Source organism: Gadus chalcogrammus, chromosome 18 (assembly GCF_026213295.1).
Source record: "Gadus chalcogrammus isolate NIFS_2021 chromosome 18, NIFS_Gcha_1.0, whole genome shotgun sequence".
NCBI classification, from domain to species: domain Eukaryota; kingdom Metazoa; phylum Chordata; class Actinopteri; order Gadiformes; family Gadidae; genus Gadus; species Gadus chalcogrammus.
Genome location: NC_079429.1, coordinates 820,856 through 843,531, shown reverse-complemented (window position 1 = coordinate 843,531; position 22,676 = coordinate 820,856). Strand labels below are relative to the sequence as shown.

Sequence of the window (22,676 nt, the reverse complement as noted above, 5' to 3'; positions counted from 1 at the left end):
TTCAGTTCGATGTTGGACCACAGGCATACTGTCGGCCAGAGGGGCGCTAATATTTGCAACACCCGGTGTTTGAGTTGTGGAATGGAGTATTGTTGATGCAGAAAGACGGCAGCGTTATTGTGCATCTGAACCACAGCCACAGTACGTTTACACCCCAGTGATCCGGAGCGGAGACCAGGAGCGACATGGCGGACACTATAGTGAGTACGACCGGTCCGCGTCGGTCCGGACGCTGCTAACGCGGCTAGCCCGTTAGCTCCAGTTTGGAGTGATGAGGCAGCAGAAATGGCTCGGATGCTAACTGGGAGCTAGGAGGCTAACTGGGAGCTAGCCGTGCCTGGCCTGGTTTACGAGTCCACCGGCGGACTCCCAGCTCACAGTGAAAGGACAGGTTGAGGACAGGGACTCATGGGTTGTTATAGCTCCTGCTAGTGTCGACGTCCATTAGAGACACGGGACTCCTAGGCGACTTTAGAGATGGACGTCAATTCCCCTGTCTCCCGTTAGGGTCGACATCAGAGACATACGTTACTTATCTCCTGATGTTATGACGATCGAGACATACGTTACTTATCCCCTGATAACAGAGACATACTTTACTTGCCTCCTGGAACTGTCAACATTATAGCTTAAAGCGTTAAGTTACTTATCTGGGACTTCCGCAGGGTGGATACTTATTAAGTCTTGTCCAAGAAATATGAGACACATTTGCAGTTGACGGTAAAATAAGACCAGTGGAACCACTGGTGGTAAACTGGGTGCTGAACATCACAGAAACTCATCCCAAGAGTGCGTATTCAAGGATGACGCCAGTGATGTCCTGACAGTTTGACTGACACCTGTCAGTTATTTTGACTGCAGACGTCTGAGTTATTCTCAGAAGGAGGCCGTTCAAAATGTTCTGTAAAGTGTGAAGTCACTTGGCAGGAAATTCTTTCCAAAGCCGCATGCATTGTCTTAAAAGCCTTAACTTCCCACATAAGTATATGTTGCCGAACCTGAAAGTTAGGCTCTCAGTAAGACGAGGGGACAACTCAATGCTAATATCCTATTGGGAAAAAATAAGGAATATATGCAGGATAATTCGTTCCAGGGATCACAAATAGGGCAATAGGTGGCTAGTGTGAATACACTTGTATAAATACAATTCTTAACCGTTAATAATTGCCAAATGAGTGGTAGAAAAACATGATGAAATAACACGACAGGGTAGTAAGTCCCTTTCAGGCCATGAGATGAACTCATGCAGAACTGAGCATGTTTCTTAATATCTAGACTTGAGTTAAGGATTGAAGGCATTTCAAGGAACTTGAAATGTCAGTCTGTCCAAGTGTGTGTGTGTGTGTGTGTGTGTGTGTGTGTGTGTGTGTGTGTGTGTGTGTGTTGTTGTTTATTTTGGCTTGTTATTGCCTCATAGATCATTCGGGTGCAGTCCCCAGATGGGATGAAGAAAGTTCCTTCCACCAAGAGGGAAACGGCGGCTGGTTTTATAAAACAGGTAAGGAATGAGAAAACTACAACCTCAAGAGTCGGAGTAGGTCACGTTCATTATGAGAGTCGCATAGCGACCCCGGTGATGAACCAGGCATGCACTTCTCTTTGCAGCATTTTACAACCAAAAGGTTCCAGAACACTCCAGTCTCTAGGCTTGTGTTTGGCCTGAGAGTACGCTGTTCTTTTCTCTGTGTTTTTGTCTCTGCGTGGTCGGTCGGACCTCACCCAGTAGTGGATTCATGGCCTCAGACTGTGTAGCATTTTGTTCACTGCACATGGAGTATGTTCTGCTTTGAACGATTGTTTAAAAATAACCTCTCAGTATCTCTCTGTGCAACGGTAATGGACTCTGTCCCTCATCCTACCCATAGAGGATCTAAGCTAGGGCAGGCTTTCTTGTTCGAAGCATTTGTCATATTCGTTGAAATTCTGTTAACATCCCTGCAATAAATAAATCAATGCTCTGTCAAAAGAAATAATATATATATCAGCTTTCTGTGGCCCGGAATAATGTTTTTGGGCTACCTCTGTGTACTCTGCCTAAGCACTCATTGTGCATGACTGACCATCTTCCACAAGGCTAAGCAGAACTGCTGTTAAGGCTAGCAGGCTAGTGAGTGAGGGATGTGAAGGGAGGATTGGTGCCATCCCCATCGTGCCCTTGAGCAAGGCACTTAACCCAAGAGGTTTCTAAGGTAGACTGGCCCTGAAATAATTGATCATTGTAAATCGCTTTGGATTAAAGTGTCTGCTAAATGTTTCAACAAATAAACAAGAAGTGGGATGTTTTTGCGATGAGATCCCTTCAAAATCCAAGTTCTCTCCCAATAGTCTCCCCTAGCATTGATATCGGTGGTACTTGCTATGTCTGCGTTGATGTCAAGTATGTTCTTATTGAAGGAGAACCCAGGACATGTTTCTACGTCAGTGACCACCCACCAGTAGTTCCCCCTGGGCTGTGTGAAGAGGGTTGTGTCGTGGTGGTATCCCTGCTTCAGGCAGCAGAGCGTTGCAGCAGTAGTTCCTCCCCCTGGGCTGTGTGAAGAGGGTTGTGTCGTGGTGGTATCCCTGCTTCAGGCAGCAGAGCGTTGCAGCAGGCGGGTCACAGTGCAGCAGCCCCAGCCCCTCATTAAAGATTCATGTGTCTTGGTTGGATAGGGCTGATGCCAGATCAGTGGACACAGGTCTTCTCTCGTGGAGCGCAGGATAGCGCTGTGAGGGAGAGAAGGCAGTGTCTGCCTTAAAACCAAACGCGCATGGCCAACCGAACTACCATTTGGGTTGTATTGGTAACATTTAACCGGCGACCTATTCCCCCTGCTCTCTGTGAGTGCCAGTAGTGCCCCTTGTGTGATGGCACGGTCTTTGTTTAATTAAGCTGTTTACTCGAATCATGACTAAATATTTCCAACGTAAATACCAAAAGTGTCTTTGATTTAGGTTTCACCATAAAATAGAAACGACAAAGCGAAAGAGCAATAGCGTTTGCTTGCTCATTTATCCTTTCTTTGTCTGTCCCTCTGTCTGTGAGTCTGTCTGTCTGTGTTCAAACCCAGGTTGTCTAGGCTATATATTTACGTGATGATGGTGTCGCGATAACATTTATATCCTCAGTTGATCCGGGTCTAATGCCTTCGCTGGTGATCATGCTGGTGTGTGTCCAATGGCCTCTCTGGTGGCAGACATGGTAACGATGTGTGCGTGGCTTGATGAGCCGTCTGGGCCCGCCCAAAGAGCTGCTAATAGCCCTGAGTTCAGCCTGCTCTGTGCAGTGACCTTGTGAGCCCTTCTGACCGCCCCCTCCCTCTGGCTGCCGTCGTATGCGTCCCAGGATGTCGTTTGATGAGTGTGCTCTTTCTGGCTGTTTATAGTTAAGTTATTAGAACAGTTATTTACAGATATTTAAAAAGATACATAATCAAAATAGTATATTCGATTTTTTATTGATAGTTTTTGTATTGAATTCTTCTTGGATTAGATTGGAATAACGGCTTGTTATCTCTGATTGCTGAGGGTGGCCAGCAGTCCTGCATTCAGGACAAGTCCAGCACCTTCGTTCTGTCCTTTTCTCACAATGTGCAACTGGTGGTGAAGGCAGAGATGGCCTTTGTGAAAACCAGGTGTTTTGTTCTAGAATGCGATCTAATGTATATTTTGATGAGCGGATGGGCATTGTTACTTCGTCATGCACACCTCTCTTTTGCTTCCTATAGCTCCACTCTTTCAGTTTGGATATGTTTCGCAATTTATTTGCCAGCACTTTTGGTTTCATTTGCTTGGAAACTATTCAAAGCTTTTAGACAGCACGGCCCGACCAACCCCAGCTTGACTTGCCAGGGGAACTCTCTTTCTGTTTCTCTCGCACAAACAAACCACCATGCATGCTTTGACTCTGAGGGAGAGACCCACAGCAGGGGAGCTCCTAGCAGTCCAAGGCCACAATGGATGTGCGGAATGGTTATTAACCTCATTGGAAAAACAATGTGATGGCATGACAGCTGGATGCCATAGTCGAGTTGACTCGGAACAGGAATAAGCAGGGACCTCACGATACCATGCTGAAGCTTATTTTAGTGTCGATACGATATGTATTACCATGGTGTAAATGTTGCATCCGATATTTTGTGTGGTTAGGGTTCTTAGTTTTTTTTTAATTGACAAACCAAACATAGTGGATTTGAGTCAACATGATTGCTCAAGTAAAGCGGAAGCAAAGAATCTCGTCTGTTTGCTGAGTGGTTTTCCCCGCCCCTCCCTACAGGTGCACTGTTACAAAGTCTGACAGACGGTGTGCTTCTCTCCCGCTTCTCCCAGGTGGCCAAAGAGTTTGGATTCAACTCCAACGGCTTCTCCATCTACCAGAACCGCAACAAGACGGGAGAGATCGACTCCAAGACCTCCAAGAGCCTCAGCATACTCAAGATCAAGTGAGTCAAAGACGCAGCGTGGAGCAGGATGCTCAGGCAGTGCCCGGCGTCACGGTCCCTCGTCCAACACTTAGGAAATACACTCCTAAGTCAATTAAGTCCTAATCAATTAATTTGAGATCAATTCATTATCGTTTCAGCAATATGTATTATGGTTGTCTTTACCCAGCTTCAAATGAAACTGGAACTCAAACCATCCTCAAACATGCAATTTCTTTTGTGATGGTGTTATAGGCTGTAAACACGAGTGCCAACCATAACTCGAGGTGTCTGCCCCCTCCCCCCCGTCCAGGCATGGCGACATGCTGTATCTGTACCCCTCCGGCTCGGTCGGGGTCCCGGCAGAGGTCATGGACACGGCCGCCGCCCACTCGTCCGCCTCGCTCCCGTCCACGTCCTTCGCCACCTCGCTGTCCTCGTCGACGTCCGCGTCGTCGTCGTCGTCGTCGTCCTCCATGATGCCCCGCTCCTCCTCGGGGCCCACCCAGGTCCAGGAGGACAGCATAGACCAGTACCTGGCCAAGCAGGATGGCAAGATCTACAGGAACCGCGACGCCCAGCTGTAAGGACCAGTGCGAAGGGGGGTGGGCGAGGGTCCACCTAGAGGGAGGGGAGCCACACCAACAACACGCTTGATCCGCTCTGAAGGTCGTATTCTGCCTACCTGGAGACCACCTGGAGCCTCACCCATCCAATGCACACGGCCTGATTGACTTGAGGGGCACACGTCAGCCGACTCACGGCGGTGATCTAAAAAAGCTTTAGAGTATTGGCCGTGTTATGGGGGCTTTTTGCCTCCCAGCGTTTTTAGGAGTTTTTAAATGCTGCTTATCTTGTGTTGGTTGCAGGTGTCGACACGGAGCTCTGGGGAAGTGCGTGCACTGCGTTCCATTAGAGGTATCCGTCCATGTTGTCCTTTTAACCAAACATCCCCCGTCTATCCTCGTGCTTCCACTAATCCGCCTTCCTCCTCCTAGCCTTTCGACGAAGACTACCTGAACCACTTGGACCCGCCGGTGAAGCAAATGTCGTTCCACGCCTACATCCGCAAGCTGACGGGCGGGGCCGACAAGTAAGCAGCCAACGCTTCTCAGGTCTCTCTCCGAGTAGCAACACAACCCTCTGTTGTCCCTACATTTAAACTCAGAGCATTTAGCAGATTATTTTATCTACAGCTGTTAAACGTCTCAGACACACATTCACACACCGACGGCGGAGTCAACCACGACGGGCTGGTCAGGAGCCGTCAGGGTGGGGCGTCTCGCTCAGGGACACCTCGACACTCAGGAGGAGGCGGGATCCAACCAGCAACCCGCTGTACCTCCTGGGCCAAGCCGACCCCGACATTCTTATACCCACCTTTCTCTCTTTCTGCCCCCCCCCCACCCTCTCCGTCCTCTGCCCCTGCAGAGGAAAGTTTGCGGCTCTGGAGAACATCAGCTGTAAGATCAAGTCTGGCTGCGAGGGGCACCCGCCCTGGCCCGAGGGCATCTGCACCAAGTGCCAGCCCAGCGCCATCACCCTGAACAGACAGGTACTGCACCCGGGCAGCAGCCGCTGGAGGAGAGGAGGCTGCTGGGGAACCCCCGGTCCCATAGGGTTAAAGGGGACCCCCACCCCTAGCATACCGCCAGGGGTGGGGGTGATCAGCCGTTACAAGACGCTTTGAACATCAGCCTCTTCTGACATCACAGGTGGGCGTGTCCACCTCGATGTATGACGGATAGATGAGCAACGTTTGCTGCAGTCCGCTGGGTAGGCCGGTAGACTGATCTATCCAGCACACATCGAGGTGGAGTCGCCCGCTTGTGATGTCACAAGGGGCATGTTTTCAAAACGGCTTGTAAGGCTAATCACACTCACACCGGGTGGCATGTCATGGGACCTTTAAGTGGCTGAAAGAGGGAGCGTAAACAGAAGGAGAATTAGGTTGAAGACTCTGAGCGACTGTTATTGTCTGTAGGGGTCCTTTCAGTTTGTTTTCTGAATGAACAGGATGTCTTATACCCATGACATCTTCAAAATAAATTACATTTTTTCTGGACTTCTAATTAAAATTAGATTATCCCCGCCTGGATCATTACACAGAGATTCAGTATTGAGCTTATTTTAAATACACTACTCTTAAATAATTGTTCTTAAATTAAGTCAACTCCAATATAACTTTTTCCTTCACGACGGTCCAGCTGTGACTGAGGTGGGCCTGACTCAGCCGCTCTCTAAAGACGTGCACAATACTGAAGGATGGGAAGGCATTGGTTAAAGTCCACCGCTCGCTCTGTCCTCTGAGGTACAGACACAGTGTCCACCTCTGACCCCCCCCCCGTCCCTCTGTCTGTCCTCAGAGGGACAGACACAGTGTCCACCTCTGACCCCCCCCCCCCCGTCCCTCTGTCTGTCCTCAGAGGGACAGACACAGTGTCCACCTCTGACCCCCCCCCCCCCCGTCCCTCTGTCTGTCCTCAGAGGGACAGACACAGTGTCCACCTCTGACCCCCCCCCCGTCCCTCTGACCCCCCCCCATCCCTCTGTCTGTCCTCAGAGGGACAGACACAGTGTCCACCTCTGACCCCCCCCCCGTCCCTCTGACCCCCCCCCGTCCCTCTGTCTGTCCTCAGAGGTACAGACACAGTGTCCACCTCTGACCCCCCCCCCCCCCGTCCCTCTGTCTGTCCTCAGAGGTACAGACACAGTGTCCCCCTCTGACCCCCCCCCCCCGTCCCTCTGTCTGTCCTCAGAGGTACAGACACAGTGTCCCCCTCTGACCCCCCCCCCCCGTCCCTCTGTCTGTCCTCAGAGGTACAGACACAGTGTCCCCCTCTGACCCCCCCCCCCGTCCCTCTGTCTGTCCTCAGAGGTACAGACACAGTGTCCACCTCTGACCCCCCCCCCCCCGTCCCTCTGTCTGTCCTCAGAGGTACAGACACAGTGTCCACCTCTGACCCCCCCCCCCCGTCCCTCTGTCTGTCCTCAGAGGTACAGACACAGTGTCCCCCTCTGACCCCCCCCCCCGTCCCTCTGTCTGTCCTCAGAGGTACAGAGAGTGTCCAGGTCCCTCTGACCCCCCCCCCCGTCCCTCTGTCTGTCCTCAGAGGTACAGAGAGTGTCCAGGTCCCTCTGACCCCCCCCCCCGTCCCTCTGTCTGTCCTCAGAGGTACAGAGAGTGTCCAGGTCCCTCTGACCCCCCCCCCCGTCCCTCTGTCTGTCCTCAGAGGTACAGACACGTGGACAACATCATGTTCGAGCACCACACCATCGCAGACCGCTTCCTGGACTACTGGAGGAAGACGGGCAGCCAGAGGATGGGCTACCTGTACGGCCGCTACACCGAGCACAAGGACATCCCCCTGGCCATCCGCGCAGAGGTGGCCGCCATCTACGAACCCCCACAGGTCAGCTGCTGGGGCACGGCCAGTCAGTCAGTCAAGTCAGTCGTCAGTCAGTCAAGTCAGTAGTCAGTCGCAATCAGTCATCAGTCATCAGTTGTCAGTCAGTCTCTCAGTCAGTCAGTCTCTCAGTCAGTCAGTCTCTCAGTCAGTCAGTCTCTCAGTCAGTCAGTCTCTCAGTCAGTCAGTCTCTCTGTCAGTCAGTCATCAGTCAGTCAGTCAGTCAGTCATCAGTCAGTCAGTCAGGCAGGGGATCTTGACTTTATGAATATTCCAACTGTGGTGTGAACATCAAGTCCGGCTGGCGTCTATTTAAATGGTAGTGTTCCCAGGGAACCACAAGAGGGCAGTATTCACGCATGTTTGACTGTTGTTGACAAACACAATCTCAGGATCCCCCCTTCTCTTCCGTCCCTGCAGCATCATTCTTTAGTGTTGATGTTTTTACATTTGTATACCAGTGATGCGGTTACTAGCTCTAATTGCTAATCATACCAGAAGCTACGCTATAAGACACCCCTCTCCTACCTAAGCTGCCCTATAACCCCCCCTCTCCTCCTAAGCTGCCCTATAACCCCCCCTCTCCTCCTAAGCTGCCCTATAACCCCCCCTCTCCTCCTAAGCTGCCCTATAACCCCCCCTCTCCTCCTAAACTGCCCTATAACCCCCCCCTCCTCCTAAGCTGCCCTATAACCCCCCCTCTCCTACCTAAGCTGCCCTATAACCCCCCCTCTCCTCCTAAGCTGCCCTATAACCCCCCCTCTCCTCCTAAGCTGCCCTATAACCCCCCCTCTCCTCCTAAGCTGCCCTATAACCCCCCCTCTCCTCCTAAGCTGCCCTATAACCCCCCCTCTCCTACCTAAGCTGCCCTATAACCCCCCCTCTCCTCCTAAGCTGCCCTATAACCCCCCCCTCTCCTCCTAAACTGCCCTATAACCCCCCCTCTCCTCCTAAGCTGCCCTATAACCCCCCCTCTCCTACCTAAGCTGCCCTATAACCCCCCCTCTCCTCCTAAACTGCCCTATAACCCCCCCCCTCCTCCTAAGCTGCCCTATAACCCCCCCTCTCCTCCTAAGCTGCCCTATAACCCCCCTCTCCTCCTAAACTGCCCTATAACCCCCCCTCTCCTCCTAAGCTACCCTATAACCCCCCCTCTCCTCCTAAACTGCCCTATAACCCCCCCCCTCCTCCTAAACTGCCCTATAACCCCCCCTCTCCTCCTAAGCTGCCCTATAACCCCCCTCTCCTCCTAAGCTGCCCTATAACCCCCCTCTCCTCCTAAGCTGCCCTATAACCCCCCCTCTCCTCCTAAACTGCCCTATAACCCCCCTCTCCTCCTAAGCTGCCCTATAACCCCCCTCTCCTCCTAAGCTACCCTATAACCCCCCCTCTCCTCCTAAACTGCCCTGTAACCCCCCTCTCCTCCTAAACTGCCCTATAACCCCCCTCTCCTCCTAAGCTGCCCTATAACCCCCCCTCTCCTCCTAAGCTGCCCTATAACCCCCCCCCTCCTCCTAAACTGCCCTATAACCCCCCTCTCCTCCTAAGCTGCCCTATAACCCCCCCTCTCCTCCTAAGCTGCCCTATAACCCCCCCTCTCCTCCTAAGCTGCCCTATAACCCCCCCCCTCCTCCTAAACTGCCCTATAACCCCCCCTCTCCTCCTAAACTGCCCTATAACCCCCCCTCTCCTCCTAAGCTGCCCTATAACCCCCCTCTCCTCCTAAGCTGCCCTATAACCCCCCCTCTCCTCCTAAGCTGCCCTATAACCCCCCCTCTCCTCCTAAGCTGCCCTATAACCCCCCCTCTCCTCCTAAACTGCCCTATAACCCCCCCTCTCCTCCTAAGCTGCCCTATAACCCCCCCTCTCCTCCTAAACTGCCCTATAACCCCCCTCTCCTCCTAAGCTGCCCTATAACCCCCCCTCTCCTCCTAAACTGCCCTATAACCCCCCCTCTCCTCCTAAGCTGCCCTATAACCCCCCTCTCCTCCTAAACTGCCCTATAACCCCCCCTCTCCTCCTAAGCTGCCCTATAACCCCCCCTCTCCTCCTAAACTGCCCTATAACCCCCCTCTCCTCCTAAGCTGCCCTATAACCCCCTCTCCTCCTAAACTGCCCTATAACCCCCCCCTCCTCCTAAGCTGCCCTATAACCCCCCTCTCCTACCTAAGCTGCCCTATAACCCCCCCTCTCCTCCTAAACTGCCCTATAACCCCCCCTCTCCTCCTAAGCTGCCCTATAACCCCCCCTCTCCTCCTAAGCTGCCCTATAACCCCCCCTCTCCTCCTAAGCTGCCCTATAACCCCCCCTCTCCTCCTAAACTGCCCTATAACCCCCCTCTCCTCCTAAGCTGCCCTATAACCCCCCCCTCCTCCTAAGCTGCCCTATAACCCCCCTCTCCTACCTAAGCTGCCCTATAACCCCCCTTTCCTCCTAAGCTGCCCTATAACCCCCCCTCTCCTCCTAAGCTGCCCTATAACCCCCCCTCTCCTCCTAAACTGCCCTATAACCCCCCCTCCTGGGTTGCAGAACGCCACCCAGAACAGCCTGGAGCTGCTGGAGGACCCCCGGGCCGCGGCCGTGGAGGAGATCGCTGCCAAGCTGGGACTGGTCAAGGTGGGTCTCCCCAGTGTTGGTGTGGACCAATCGTGTTGTTGGAGGCGGGATCTGTGGCCGCTTAATGGGCGGACAGGAAACCCAAACACGGGTGCTTAACTTTTCCCGGTGGGAAGACATCCCAAACATCCTGGCTGAACACCGATGTTAGAAATAGTGTCTGGTTGTGAAGGTTTTAAACCAGCATCCTGTAGACTACTGTAGGATGCATTCTGAAGTCAGCTGGTGAGTTTGTCTTGGGCAGAATATGTCCGTAAGGAAACAGGAGGCGGAGGCGTAGCGCCGGAGCCGTCTCCGCCCCGACGCGTTACGTCGTTGACTGACAGCCTCTCCACGAGGCAGCGGACCGGCCCGGTGAAAGCGTTCTCGTGTTCTCGTTAGACGCTGCTGGCGCCCGTCCTGGCTTTATTCTGGGGTTTTACGGCGCCTTCCTCTGTTCCGAGGAAACACGAGCAGGGCATCCTGTAACCTGCGGCCTCCCAGGATGCTTTGCACCTGGTGCTCTGCTGCTCACTGAGTTATGGCCGTGCAGTTAGGGGGTGGGGGGGGATTCTTTCAACACAGCTCTTGCGTGTTATTGTAGTATTGCTTCCCGAAGCATTGAACCCATTGTACAGTTCTATAAATTAAGAGCAATGGTCCATCTCACAGTACTGCGTGGCGTCCTGGAGGTCCTCGGGTAGAGGGCGTACCATTGAGGCCCGGTCCTCAGCGCAGCGCCCGGGGGTCGAACCCGGCCCGTGGTCCTTTACATTCACACTCAGGAGATCTAGCAGAACCTTTTATCAAAAGCTATTTACAATGAGTGCATTTGTCATAAGGAAGTGAAATCATATATCCCTGTCTTTGCTGCAAGTCTTCCCTTCTCACTCCCATACCTTCCTGTCTTACTCTTATAAAAAGGATCTATTATTAAATCTTTAAATAGTTTATAATAATACAATAATGCAGTAGATTAGATCTCCGCTCCATGGCAGTGCTCTTTCTGCAACGCGCCTCAATAACGTACGAGTGGAGAACCCAGGGAACCGGAGACCAGCGCTCCCCCTCCCTCCCCCTCCCTCTCCCTCCCTCCCTCTCCCTCCCTCTCCTCCCCTCCTCTCCTCCTTTCTCCTCCTCTCCTCCTCTCTCCTCTCCCCTCTCCCTCTCCCTCTCCCTCTCCCTCTCCCTCTCTCTCCTCCTCCTCCTCTCCTCCTCTCCTCCCCCTCTCCTCTCCGCTCTCTCTCCCCATCTCCTCCTCTCCTCTCCTCCCCCTCTCTCCTCCCCTCTCCTCCTCCCCTCTCCTCCCCTCTCCTCCCCCTCTCCTCTCCTCTCTCCCGGGGTCCATAAGGTCCTCATCAATAACACGAGGGCATTCTCTGAATTCCGGCCGCTCTGCGCAAAGAACTTCCATATGCTGCGCCGCTTTAAGGGCCGAGCCACTAAATCACACGTGAAGCCCCCCCCCCCCCCGCCTCTGATGGGCCTCAGAGAGGCTGCCCCCCCCCCCCCCGCCTCTGATGGGCCTCAGAGAGGCTGCCCCCCCCCTCCTCTGATGGGCCTCAGAGAGGCTGCCCCCCCCCCTCCTCTGATGGGCCTCAGAGAGGCTGACCCCCCCCTCCTCTGATGGGCCTCAGAGAGGCTGCCCCCCCCCTCCTCTGAAGGGCCTCAGAGAGGCTGCCCCCCCCCCCCCCCCCTCCTCTGATGGGCCTCAGAGAGGCTGCCCCCCCCTCCTCTGATGGGCCTCAGAGAGGCTACCCCCCCCCCCTCCTCTGAAGGGCCTCAGAGAGGCTCCCCCCCCTCCTCTGATGGGCCTCAGAGAGGCTGCCCCCCCCCCTCCTCTGAAGGGCCTCAGAGAGGCTGCCCCCGCCTCCTCTGATGGGCCTCAGAGAGGCTGCCCCCCCCCTCCTCTGAAGGGCCTCAGAGAGGCTGCCCCCTCCTCCTCTGATGGGCCTCAGGGGGGCTGCCCCCCCCCCCGCCTCTGATGGGCCTCAGAGAGGCTGCCCCCCCCCCCCCCCTCCTCTGATGGAGCCCCCCCCCCCCCCCCCCTCCTCTGATGGAGTTGGTTGGGTTGTGTTGGGTCTGGTGGTGTCGTTATTAACTGTGTCGTGTCGTGTGGTGTGGTGTCGTTATTAACTGTGTAATCTGTCTCCCAGGTGGGCTGGATCTTCACCGACCTCATATCGGAGGACACCAGAATAGGAACCGTCCGCTACTCGCGGAACCAGGTGAGCCAGTGGCAGTTCTGTGGTGACAGCTACGGCCTCTGGCCCTTCAGCTTCAGTACAACATGGCTCTGGGTGTTACGGCCTCTGGCCCTTCAGCTTCAGTACAACATGGCTCTGGGTGCTACGGCCTCTGGCCCTTCAGCTTCAGTACAACATGGCTCTGGGTGCTACGGCCTCTGGCCCTTCAGCTTCAGTACAACATGGCTCTGGGTGCTACGGCCTCTGGCCCTTCAGCTTCAGTACAACATGGCTCTGGGTGCTACGGCCTCTGGCCCTTCAGCTTCAGTACAACATGGCTCAGGGTGCTACGGCCTCTGGCCCTTCAGCTTCAGTACAACATGGCTCTGGGTGTTACGGCCTCTGGCCCTTCAGCTTCAGTACAACATGGCTCAGGGTGCTACGGCCTCTGGCCCTTCAGCTTCAGTACAACATGCCTCAGGGTGCTACGGCCTCTGGCCCTTCAGCTTCAGTACAACATGGCTCAGGGTGCTACGGCCTCTGGCCCTTCAGCTTCAGTACAACATGGCTCAGGGTGCTACGGCCTCTGGCCCTTCAGCTTCAGTACAACATGGCTCTGGGTGCTTCAGGCGCAGGGAGAGGATCAGGGCAGACAGTTGAGGCACATCGTTATCCGAGATCAGTCCAGGAGAGACATGTACGCCAACGCATGCAGACTTTGACAAGATATGCACTGCGCTCAATAAGCACCGCGCTCAATAAGCACCGCGCTCAATAAGCACTGCGCTCAATAAGCACCGCGGTCAATAAGCACAGCATATATGAAGTTATAACAGATGACCAGAAACGGTTACACACATCGTACAGTGAAGCTCAGCTTAATGTTTACCAATGTTAGGCAGAGTGACGAGAGAGCCGAAGTTAAAGTCTTTTTGTTACTCGTACCATTTCTTCCTTAATATTCCAATCCAGATTTTCCAAGTGGGTTTTTTACTTGTGGTGTATCTAGGGCTGTAAGTATGGTGTGACCTTTGGTGCGTTTCTTTACTATAGCATGAAAGTATGTTTCCTCACTGCTGTACACACCGCTGTCGGCCCACAGGACTCGTACTACCTGAGTGCTGAGGAGTGCATCACTTCGGGATACTTCCAGAACCTTCACTCAAACCCCTGCAGACTGTCCCGCGACGGCCATTTTGGCTCCAAATTTGTCACAGTGGTGGCAACAGGTGAGCTGGTGGCCACGGCCTTTTGTTAAAGTGCTTTGTACAGAAAAATATAAATGTTGCTCTCCCAGACTCCGGCTGAAATCAGGATGCATTCGATGGTCTCTACTTTATGGGTAGAGTGTGTCGACCTCAGGCTCACGCCAATTGTGTGTGTGCGTGTGTGTGTGTGTGTTATAAACATATTTAATTATGAACACTCAACTCTAAACATTAAATATGTTAAGAGTTGAAAAGTTGCAAGAATATGAATTAATTTGAAGATCCACACCAACAACCAAGGTGGAACATATCTGATGATACCATCGTCATGAATGAGGTCAACACAGGTACCAAGTTTTAAGCTTAAACCTTCAGACGTATGCGGACGTCCTCAATGAAGTGTGTGTGTGTGTGGAGGGGGGGGGGGGGGTAATAAAGAGGTTCCACCCCCCCTCTCTGCGCCCCACTCACCCCTGGCCGCAGCGCCTCACGGTGCTGGCGTCCAGGTGAACACCTGAGCCTCAACCCGGCTGTCTTGTGCCTGCAGGCGGCCCGGACAACCAGGTGCACTTTGAGAGCTACCAGGTGTCCAACCAGTGCATGGCCCTGGTGAGGGACGAGTGCCTGCTGCCCTGCAGAGACGCCCCCGAGCTGGGCTACGCCAAGGAGTCCAGCTCGGAGCAGTACGTACCCGACGTCTTCTTCAAGGTAAGGGCCCCCCACGTGTTGGAGGAGGAGGAGCGCACTAGAGCTGTACCCATACCAGCATCGGACACTCCTCCCATACCAGTATCAGACACTCCTCCCATACCCATACCAGCATCGGACACTCCTCCCATACCCATACCAGTATCGGAAACTCCTCCCATACCAGTATCTGAAACTCCTCCCATACACATACCAGTATCGGAAATTCCTCCGATACCGATACCAGTATCGGAATTTCCTCTGATACCAGTATCGAAAATTCCCCCAATTCCACCTTAAATGCAGTATGGGCAAGTATCCAAGTCTATGAGCTGATCCGATATACGATCACATGACTCATTCACTGCAAAGGCAACGAACATCACAAACACGTGCAGTGTTATGCTGTTTGTTAACGGTCAGAGTTGACGAAGTGTGTCGACACACACCTTATGTGTGTGTTCAAGCTACCAAGTCGGAAAAAACATGAATGCTCACGCTTAACTACAAGAATACAAATGTCTTATTATAATAATGGATAATAAATGTATATGATATAGTTCTGAAAAAAATAATTGTCGACATTAAGTGGACAGAACTATACAGCGCTGTCAATGAGAACCCTTCAGTAAGAACAAGTGCTTTAAGTAGTTACAATGCTAGATGCTGTATCGGTATATACTCTGTATCGGCCGATACTCAGGCTAAGGAATCGTAAACGGTATCGGGAAGGAAAAAATGGCATAGGAACTGCTCTTGTTGAATGTACGATACCATCATGAGGTTTATGTTTGAATGCTGGTCAGTGGAACTCATGTCTTAAAAGATGGTGCAAATGCTAATGGGTTTGGTTTCCCTCCCGGCAGGACAAAGACAAGTTTGGAAACGACGTGACGTTTCTTGCCCGACCTCTGCCTGTTGAATACCTGATCATAGATGTGAGTATTTAGTCACCTGGCGTCATGATGTTGTGTGTTCACAGTATTGGTGGATAACTTTTTGAGATAGTTGGGATTGTTTTTCTTTTTTATCGCTCAGCTCATGATCCCAAATGAGTCTACAACAAATGAGCAGAGGTGCAGTCCGTTGTACCTCTTGACGGTGTATTGAGCAAATTTGCCCATTATTTTGAAAAACATATATTCACTGTCGAGTAACTTCAGTATTTAATTAGACTCCATAAAGGCTCATGAAGTCCGTATGGGTCATGTGTGCTTAACGACTCATTAGTGATCATTCTGTCCACAGATCACCACCACCTTCCCCAAGGACCCCCAGTTCACCTTCTCCTCCACCGAGCGTTTCCCCATCGAGAACCGCGACGTCCTCGGAGAGACGCAAGTAAGCAAGCCCACCCCCCCCTCCCCACCTTCAGACGTTGGACCCTAACCTCTAACCTCTTCATCCTGACTCGTTGTCGTTTGTCTCCGCAGGACTTCCACAGCTTGTCCACGTACCTGTCCCAGTCCAGCTCCACCTCCTTCCTCAACATCGTGTCTGATTTCCACCTGCTCCTCTTCCTCGTCACCAATGAGGTCATGCCTCTGAGAGTGAGTCCTGCGGCCTCCAAATTAGCTCCTCGTTTCACAGCGCTAGGAAAGAGATGACGCAGATTACAGCCACATGTTCCTCCGGCCCGGAATGGTGTCCGGTGTCGTTATCCGGGAATGTTCCTGTGGAGAGATCGGGCCGTTGCCTTAACGAGGACCCGCCTGCGGCTCCTTGAACTCGGTTGTTGCAGCGCCGGGTTTATGTACCGAGGAGGCTGCATGACGCCATTGGCTTCGCTGGTGCTGGAGAAAGAAAAAAAAAAACATAATTGTGGACAGCTTGGAATGAAACGATACGCTCGCTGAGACAGCTGCCTCTGGGTCGCTACAGCGTGTTGCCGTGGCGCGCGTTAAGTGGTCTGTTGTTGTTGTTCTCCCCAGGACAGCATCGGGCTCATCCTGGAGGCCGTGAAGACCTCCAACGAGGACCTGGCCCAGACCTGGAAGAAGTCCGAACAGTGGGCCACCATCGAACAGCTGTGCAGTAAGTCCTCGCTCCGAGCTGGACAGGGGGTCTGAGAGGAGTTCAGCAGAGGCAGGATGCAGCTGAAGAGAGCAGGATTATTCAAATAAACAACCCCAGATATGACCCCTCCCTCCCTATGTTCTGCTGACATTGACAAGTGTTGCATTCACGCACCTGGGATGTAGTGATTGGAACCTTTCGAGGTTTGGATCCCTTTGGCAAAATGGCGTCAGTTTCTCCGTCAGAGTCCGGGACACTCGGTTATAGCACGTGCACGTTGGACACCTAATGCTGACCGCCCCACAAAGCTTCTCTCCAAGGCCTTACCAGCCATCATGTGTACGTTTTCATTAATCAAGTGATGCATAGAAGGTGATTCCACTGATTCAGCATCCCACTTGTAGGTAGGCTAAGGTAGCCCAGCACGATGTTAATGTTATCAGACTGCATCGGTATCAGCTGTCCCCGTCGCAATGCATCATTTGGTCTCGTTCAGAGAGTAGCTGCCAGGCTGTCCAGATTAGAATCAGATTTAATCTAGTCTATTTGATCTTGTTCAGTGAGTTCTGCCAGTTGTCTCGACTCGAGTCACTCGTTGACGTCCTCGTCCGAGACAGTGATTCCCCTTCATTCATTGGTTGTCCTGCTTCATATGGTGAGAGCGACTGCACCAGCGAGTTGGCATGGCCAGGATGAGTTGGGATACGTCTGTAACAGGCTGACCCGTTGCATACCGGACACTAAAGAGTCGTTAGGAAAGAGTTGTTTGTTCATTTTGTCCCATCACTAGTTGACAGGTAAGATGGATAGCCCAAACCATCAGGAAAGAAGCTCTAATTGGTTAGACTTGAAAATCAAGAGTCTAAAATCGCACATTAATTAAAAAACACTATTCTCCCCGTGTGCCCCCCCCCCCCCTTAAAGCTGACGGCTGTGCTACCTCAAACTAACCCCTGACAGTAGAGCCCTCAGGTCTCCGTCATGGTCTCCCTCATGATCCCCCACTGTGTCCCCCCTCCCCAGGTACGGTGGGGGGCCAGCCTCCCAGCTCCCTGGACTACGGCGCCGTCGGGGGGCCCTCGGCCGCCTCCTCCTCCTCCTCCGCCATGTGGTCCTGCCTGCACTGCACCTTCATGAACCAGCCCGGCACCGAGCTCTGTGAGATGTGCAGCCTGCCCCGCGGGTAGGGCCCCCGCAGCCCCCCCCCCGGGCCCCCCGCAGCCCCCCCCCCCCCGCAGCCCCACCCCCCGGCCCCCGCAGCCCCCACCCCCGCAGCCCCCACCCGGTCCAGCCCCCCGCAGCCCCCACCCCGGGCCCCCGCAGCCCCACCCCCCGGCCCCCCCCGCAGCCCCCCCCCCCCCGCAGCCCCACCCCCCGGCCCCCGCAGCCCCCCCCCCCCGCAGCCCCACCCCCCGGCCCCCGCAGCCCCCCCCCCCGCAGCCCCACCCAGTCCAGCCCCCCCTCCTCTTAGACTCCACCCTGTCATTAGTTTCTCCAGCGCCGACCGTTCCTGATCTAAACACGACATCACGACACGGGATGGGGGGGGTGTGTGTGTGTGTGTGGGGGGGGGCAGCTGCAAGGTTGGGGAGGACCAGATTTACCCCGATTCGTTTTAGTTTCCGTTCCCCTTCTCCACCCCGGCTCTCTCTGTCCTGCTCCCATCGTCTCACAGACCGCTTTGGCTTCGGTCAAGGATGCACTTGTTTACACCAACGGGACGAGTGAATAGTGTCCGAACCAGACCCCTGGTGTCCGGACCAGACCCCTGGTGTCCGGACCAGACCCCTGGTGTCCGGACCAGAGGGGGGGGCAACAGGGGGCAGACCCCTGGTGTCCGGACCAGACCCCCGGTGTCCGGACCAGACCCCCGGTGTCCGGACCAGACCCCCGGTGTCCGGACCAGACCCCTGGTGTCCGGGCCAGACCCCTGGTGTCCGGACCGCGGGCTCCGGGGGGGCTGGCCGCTGCCCTCGGGGAGAAGCTCTTCGACTGGGGCTCTCTAGTGTCTCTTCGTCGCTCCGGGGGGGCTGGCCGCTGCCCTCGGGGAGAAGCTCTTCGACCGGGGCTCTCTAGTGTCTCTTCGTCGCTCCGGGGGGGGCTGGCCGCTGCCCTCGGGGAGAAGCTCTTCGACCGGGGCTCTCTAGTGTCTCTTCGTCGCTCCACCGAAGCCGTTTCTCATCCATGGCTCAAATAAATGTTGTTCTGTGTCTCCTGACCGCGGCGAGGAATGCTCTCAAATCGTTCCGTCTCTCCCTCCAGTGACCCCCCCCCCCCCCACAATATTATTTTGAACATTTTTGTGTAAATAATCATAGGTTTGAGGAATGATATTGCTATTTAATTTGTTTTGTTTTTTCAATTGTAGCGTGGTGGTTTTTCTTTTTTCAATACTTCCAGTTGGACGTTTGCTCAGGCCTGTTTTTATACATCGATAGCCCCCCCCCCCCCCCCCCCCATACAATCAGTACAATTCCAAATCTAAAGAGGTTACTGCAATTAATTAGACAAAGGCGACGGGTGTGTTTTTCTTTTTCCTTTTTTATTTATTAATTTTGCCACTAATTCGGACTGAAAGCCCCCCCTGCTGTAAGGAGAACTCGGAACGGCGCTCGCCCTGCCGCCAGACGCAGCGACGGCCATGTCTTCCCCCAGTTTGACGAGCCATATTAGACCCCCCCCCTGGCCCCAGCACCTTGAGTTGCTCTAGCGGTGGGCTGGAGTCCGTTCGTTCAATCCAACGCCCTACTCCCTACTCCTGTCTGAGTCACCGACTGATGAACAGCCCTGGTGGCTTCCCCCCAGCCCCCCTCTCCCCCTGCCCCCTGTTAACCCCCCCCCCCCCAACGCGCTCCGAATATTTTCTATATTTTTTTTATATGCGTCACCCATCAATCAACCTTCAAAGACTACCGCTCCCAGAATGCCGAGGGTCACAGGTTTCCGTGGCGGTTTATTGGACTTTCTTTCTCATGCTCGGCTCAAATTGGGGCTCCTTTCATCCAGTTGAGTTTTGTTCATGCAGGTTAACGAAAGCGGGGAATCCAGAACAGTCTGTAGTCCGACCATGATGGGTGTCCGATTGTTCCTACGAAGCATCAATTTAAATCCAATACATAGGCGTTTTGAGACACTGACCTGTCAAACTAAGATGCATCGTTGAATGCTATTAATGAGGAGTTGAGGGTTGATTTCCAACGATGAATTAAGTCGATCTCCGTTTGAGTTTTCTTTGGTCCCCATCTCCGCCCAACATTGTTAAAATGTATTTTTGATTGGTCCTCTTCGACCATCCGAGTCCCGGTTTGAGTGGCGAGTTGCCTGATGATGTGATACTGAATTAGTTTGGTTTGGGTTTTGATTTATTCCGACCTTAATCCCGGGTTGATGAGTGTGGATGCTATTTGGTCCCAGCCTACGGCGAGCCATAGTGGATCCAAGTGTTGTAGACCCGGATTTAAAACCTAATAAAGAACAATTAATTCCTAAAATCCAACATCCTGTCGTCATTTGTCCGCGATAGAGGGAGGACACCCTTCCAAGGTGCTCGGTGACCCAAAGGAAGAAGCATCGGCCATCCCTGACGGTGGAGTCGTGCAGCCTGGTTCTAATCACGCGGCGCAGCGCCTAGCGTTTGAGTTATGCTCGGAGGGGTTTGGGTCCTACTTCTCCCTGCAGTTATGTAGAGAACATCCCTCACACGGCCCCCCCCTGTCCACCGCACAGCAGATCAGAGGGTCCTGTTACCGGCACGTCTGAGGCTGGAAGGTCAGTGCCAGTTCTGAGCCTCATCTCCATGGCAACGCTGGACTGCCTGCGCCTCAGATGGACGGCAGATGAAGGAGGCCGCGCACTGCTGCAAGAAGGGTCGCAGAACGGGCTGATCCCAACGCAGTTCCCTAATCGTTTGTAAATTATTAGAGCTAATCAATCGCAGATACACGATGACCGATGGAGGCAGCATTAAAGTTCATACGCTTTGGGATTTGTTTTGTTTGGGGGGCGGAGTCCAAAGACGCATCGTCCTCTTTTGGAAAAGTTGGGAGGTGTGTGTCTGTCTGGAGGGAAGGGGCGGTTACACAATGATCTACAACTCTGCACAACTGGACTCACCCAGACGAGGCTGCCTGTGATCCCAGGACCGGAGTGGTAAGGCATTCTACCGTGGTCTGGTTGAGGTATGGATTCTACGCTTCATTCTGCATGGCAAACATCAGTCACCATCGAAATTTAAGTTTTGGTTTTCTAACTACGAGGATGGGTCGAGCAAACGGTGAATCCTCATTATTGCGTTGTCTTATGTTGCAGGTTGTTCTGTCTGGGCTTCAGGATGCTGGTCCTGTGTCTGATGCTGGTGACCCTGTATGCTGTGCAGGCCCAGAGGAAGCAGCAGAGCCTGGAGTGGGACTACAGGTCTGAAGGTGACTTCACCTCTTCAACTTGTCTTCACACTTAATCAGTAGACCTCGTATACCGCATGCATACGCTTAGTCGACCGGGCAGTCTCGTCTCTGGAGACTAGGAGGGGGTATTGGTAAGAAAATGGCGATACTATACAAGGGATACAATTAAATATATTGCATATCAATCATTTCATAATGTGATCTATTTCTTTAAGTTCAATTTAATGATCCATTTTTTTGGTACAAAAATACATATCTATGCTCAAGATTCACAGATTATTCACAATCAATTTCCTTGAGGGAGTCATCCCAAAAGGATCAATAAAGCCTAATCTAATCTAATCTAATTACCTTAATATTTGTTGTGTAATTCAAAACCTAATTCTTCATGTTTGAAGGACGTCCATCTTTCTGATCTAATGACGGATGGGCTTACTCAAAATCACAATGTGATGCATGTTAATATACATGTTATATATTGTGATGTTGTATCACGAAATATATTGTTAGACATGCAAATATACAAGTTATATATTGTGATAAATATTCTTGTATCACAATATATATTTTTATACATGTAAATGTACATGTTATATATTGTGAAACATGTGACTTCACGATATTTATTATGTACACTTGGTTACGCAAATGAGGCCATTGCTGCCAAGAAACATGAGTAAACAATTACAATTATACAACATAACACCGTGAATCGAGGTAATGTATGTTTCCTTTTTCGGTCGACATTGTCTGTGGTCTCCTTAGCACAGAAGGTCAATGCCAGAGGATGCGCCAACCTCACCCTGGTCTTAGACAACTGGAAATACGCGATCATGACGCAGGTCAAAGACCTGCTCCTGCATGACCACAACACTGTGCTGCCGGACTATGGAAGGTGAAAACATCAAACACCACCTCACTACACGTTTGAGGAGGCAAAGGCGTTAAACCGCAGATTCCTTATCGATATTCACTTGTATTTGTTTCATGGTGATATCTAATATCGTCTAGGATCGGGCCGCTGTCCGACGCACTGGGCGACCTCTACAAAGAGTTCAACGCGCTGAAGGAACGCCTCGGCGACCTCACGGTCAAGTTCGATGACGTTGAGGCCTTCGTGGACGACGTGAGGGCGGGCAGGAGCCCCGCTCCGCCCCGGCGGGAGCCCAGACCCCCCGCGGGCAAGCCGGTGGAGGAGAACGCCACGAACACCGAGGAGCGACGCAGACCACCGGGGAGAAGAACGCGAGTCGTGGTCAGACGCATAAAGAAGCCGGCTGGTTCCTGAGCTCCTCTTATCCGGCGGAAGTGAAGAAAATAAATAAACTATGTAACAATTATGTTATTTGACTTCATATTTGTGTGATGAACTGTAGACCTGTGTTGTCTTGATGAGATGAACCGTGCATGTGGGAGAGGTGCCATTGTGTACATGTTTGTAATAGGCCTACATGGTGTTTGTTTGGCCGCCCTAGGATGCTCTTCTTTGTAATTTAACCGAGTTCCATTAAACAATAATTACTGACGCCACAATTACTGTTCCCTTTCCCTTCAGGGGGTTCAACATTATACATTACGTTACAATGCCTTCTGTTCTGTATTCACTTTACTTTGACATGTTGCAACGTCACAAACAGACTGTTTAGTGATTATTTTAATAAGACAAAAGAAAACGGAGAATTTAACCCACAAGAGAAGAGTTCGGTTTAGTTTCAAAACGGGTGTACTTTTCTGATTAAATGATATTGTTCATGTGTTCATGCAGGATACATGG

At 52.7% G+C, this 22,676-nt stretch overlaps 1 protein-coding gene across 1 annotated transcript; it reads left to right on the top strand.

The window, feature by feature from the left end:
• Positions 1 to 10: 10 nt before the first annotated feature.
• nploc4 (NPL4 homolog, ubiquitin recognition factor) lies at positions 11 to 17,686 on the top strand. Its single transcript, XM_056577495.1, has 17 exons — positions 11 to 200; positions 1,418 to 1,498; positions 4,309 to 4,421; positions 4,714 to 4,983; positions 5,270 to 5,318; positions 5,399 to 5,493; positions 5,832 to 5,955; positions 7,634 to 7,813; positions 10,337 to 10,423; positions 12,559 to 12,630; positions 13,691 to 13,817; positions 14,344 to 14,504; positions 15,350 to 15,421; positions 15,732 to 15,824; positions 15,917 to 16,033; positions 16,415 to 16,517; positions 17,523 to 17,686. The coding sequence occupies exons 1-17, from the start codon at positions 186 to 188 to the stop codon at positions 17,684 to 17,686; spliced, it is 1,923 nt and encodes a 640-aa protein (XP_056433470.1). The 5' UTR covers positions 11 to 185.
• The last annotated feature ends 4,990 nt before the right edge of the window (positions 17,687 to 22,676 follow it).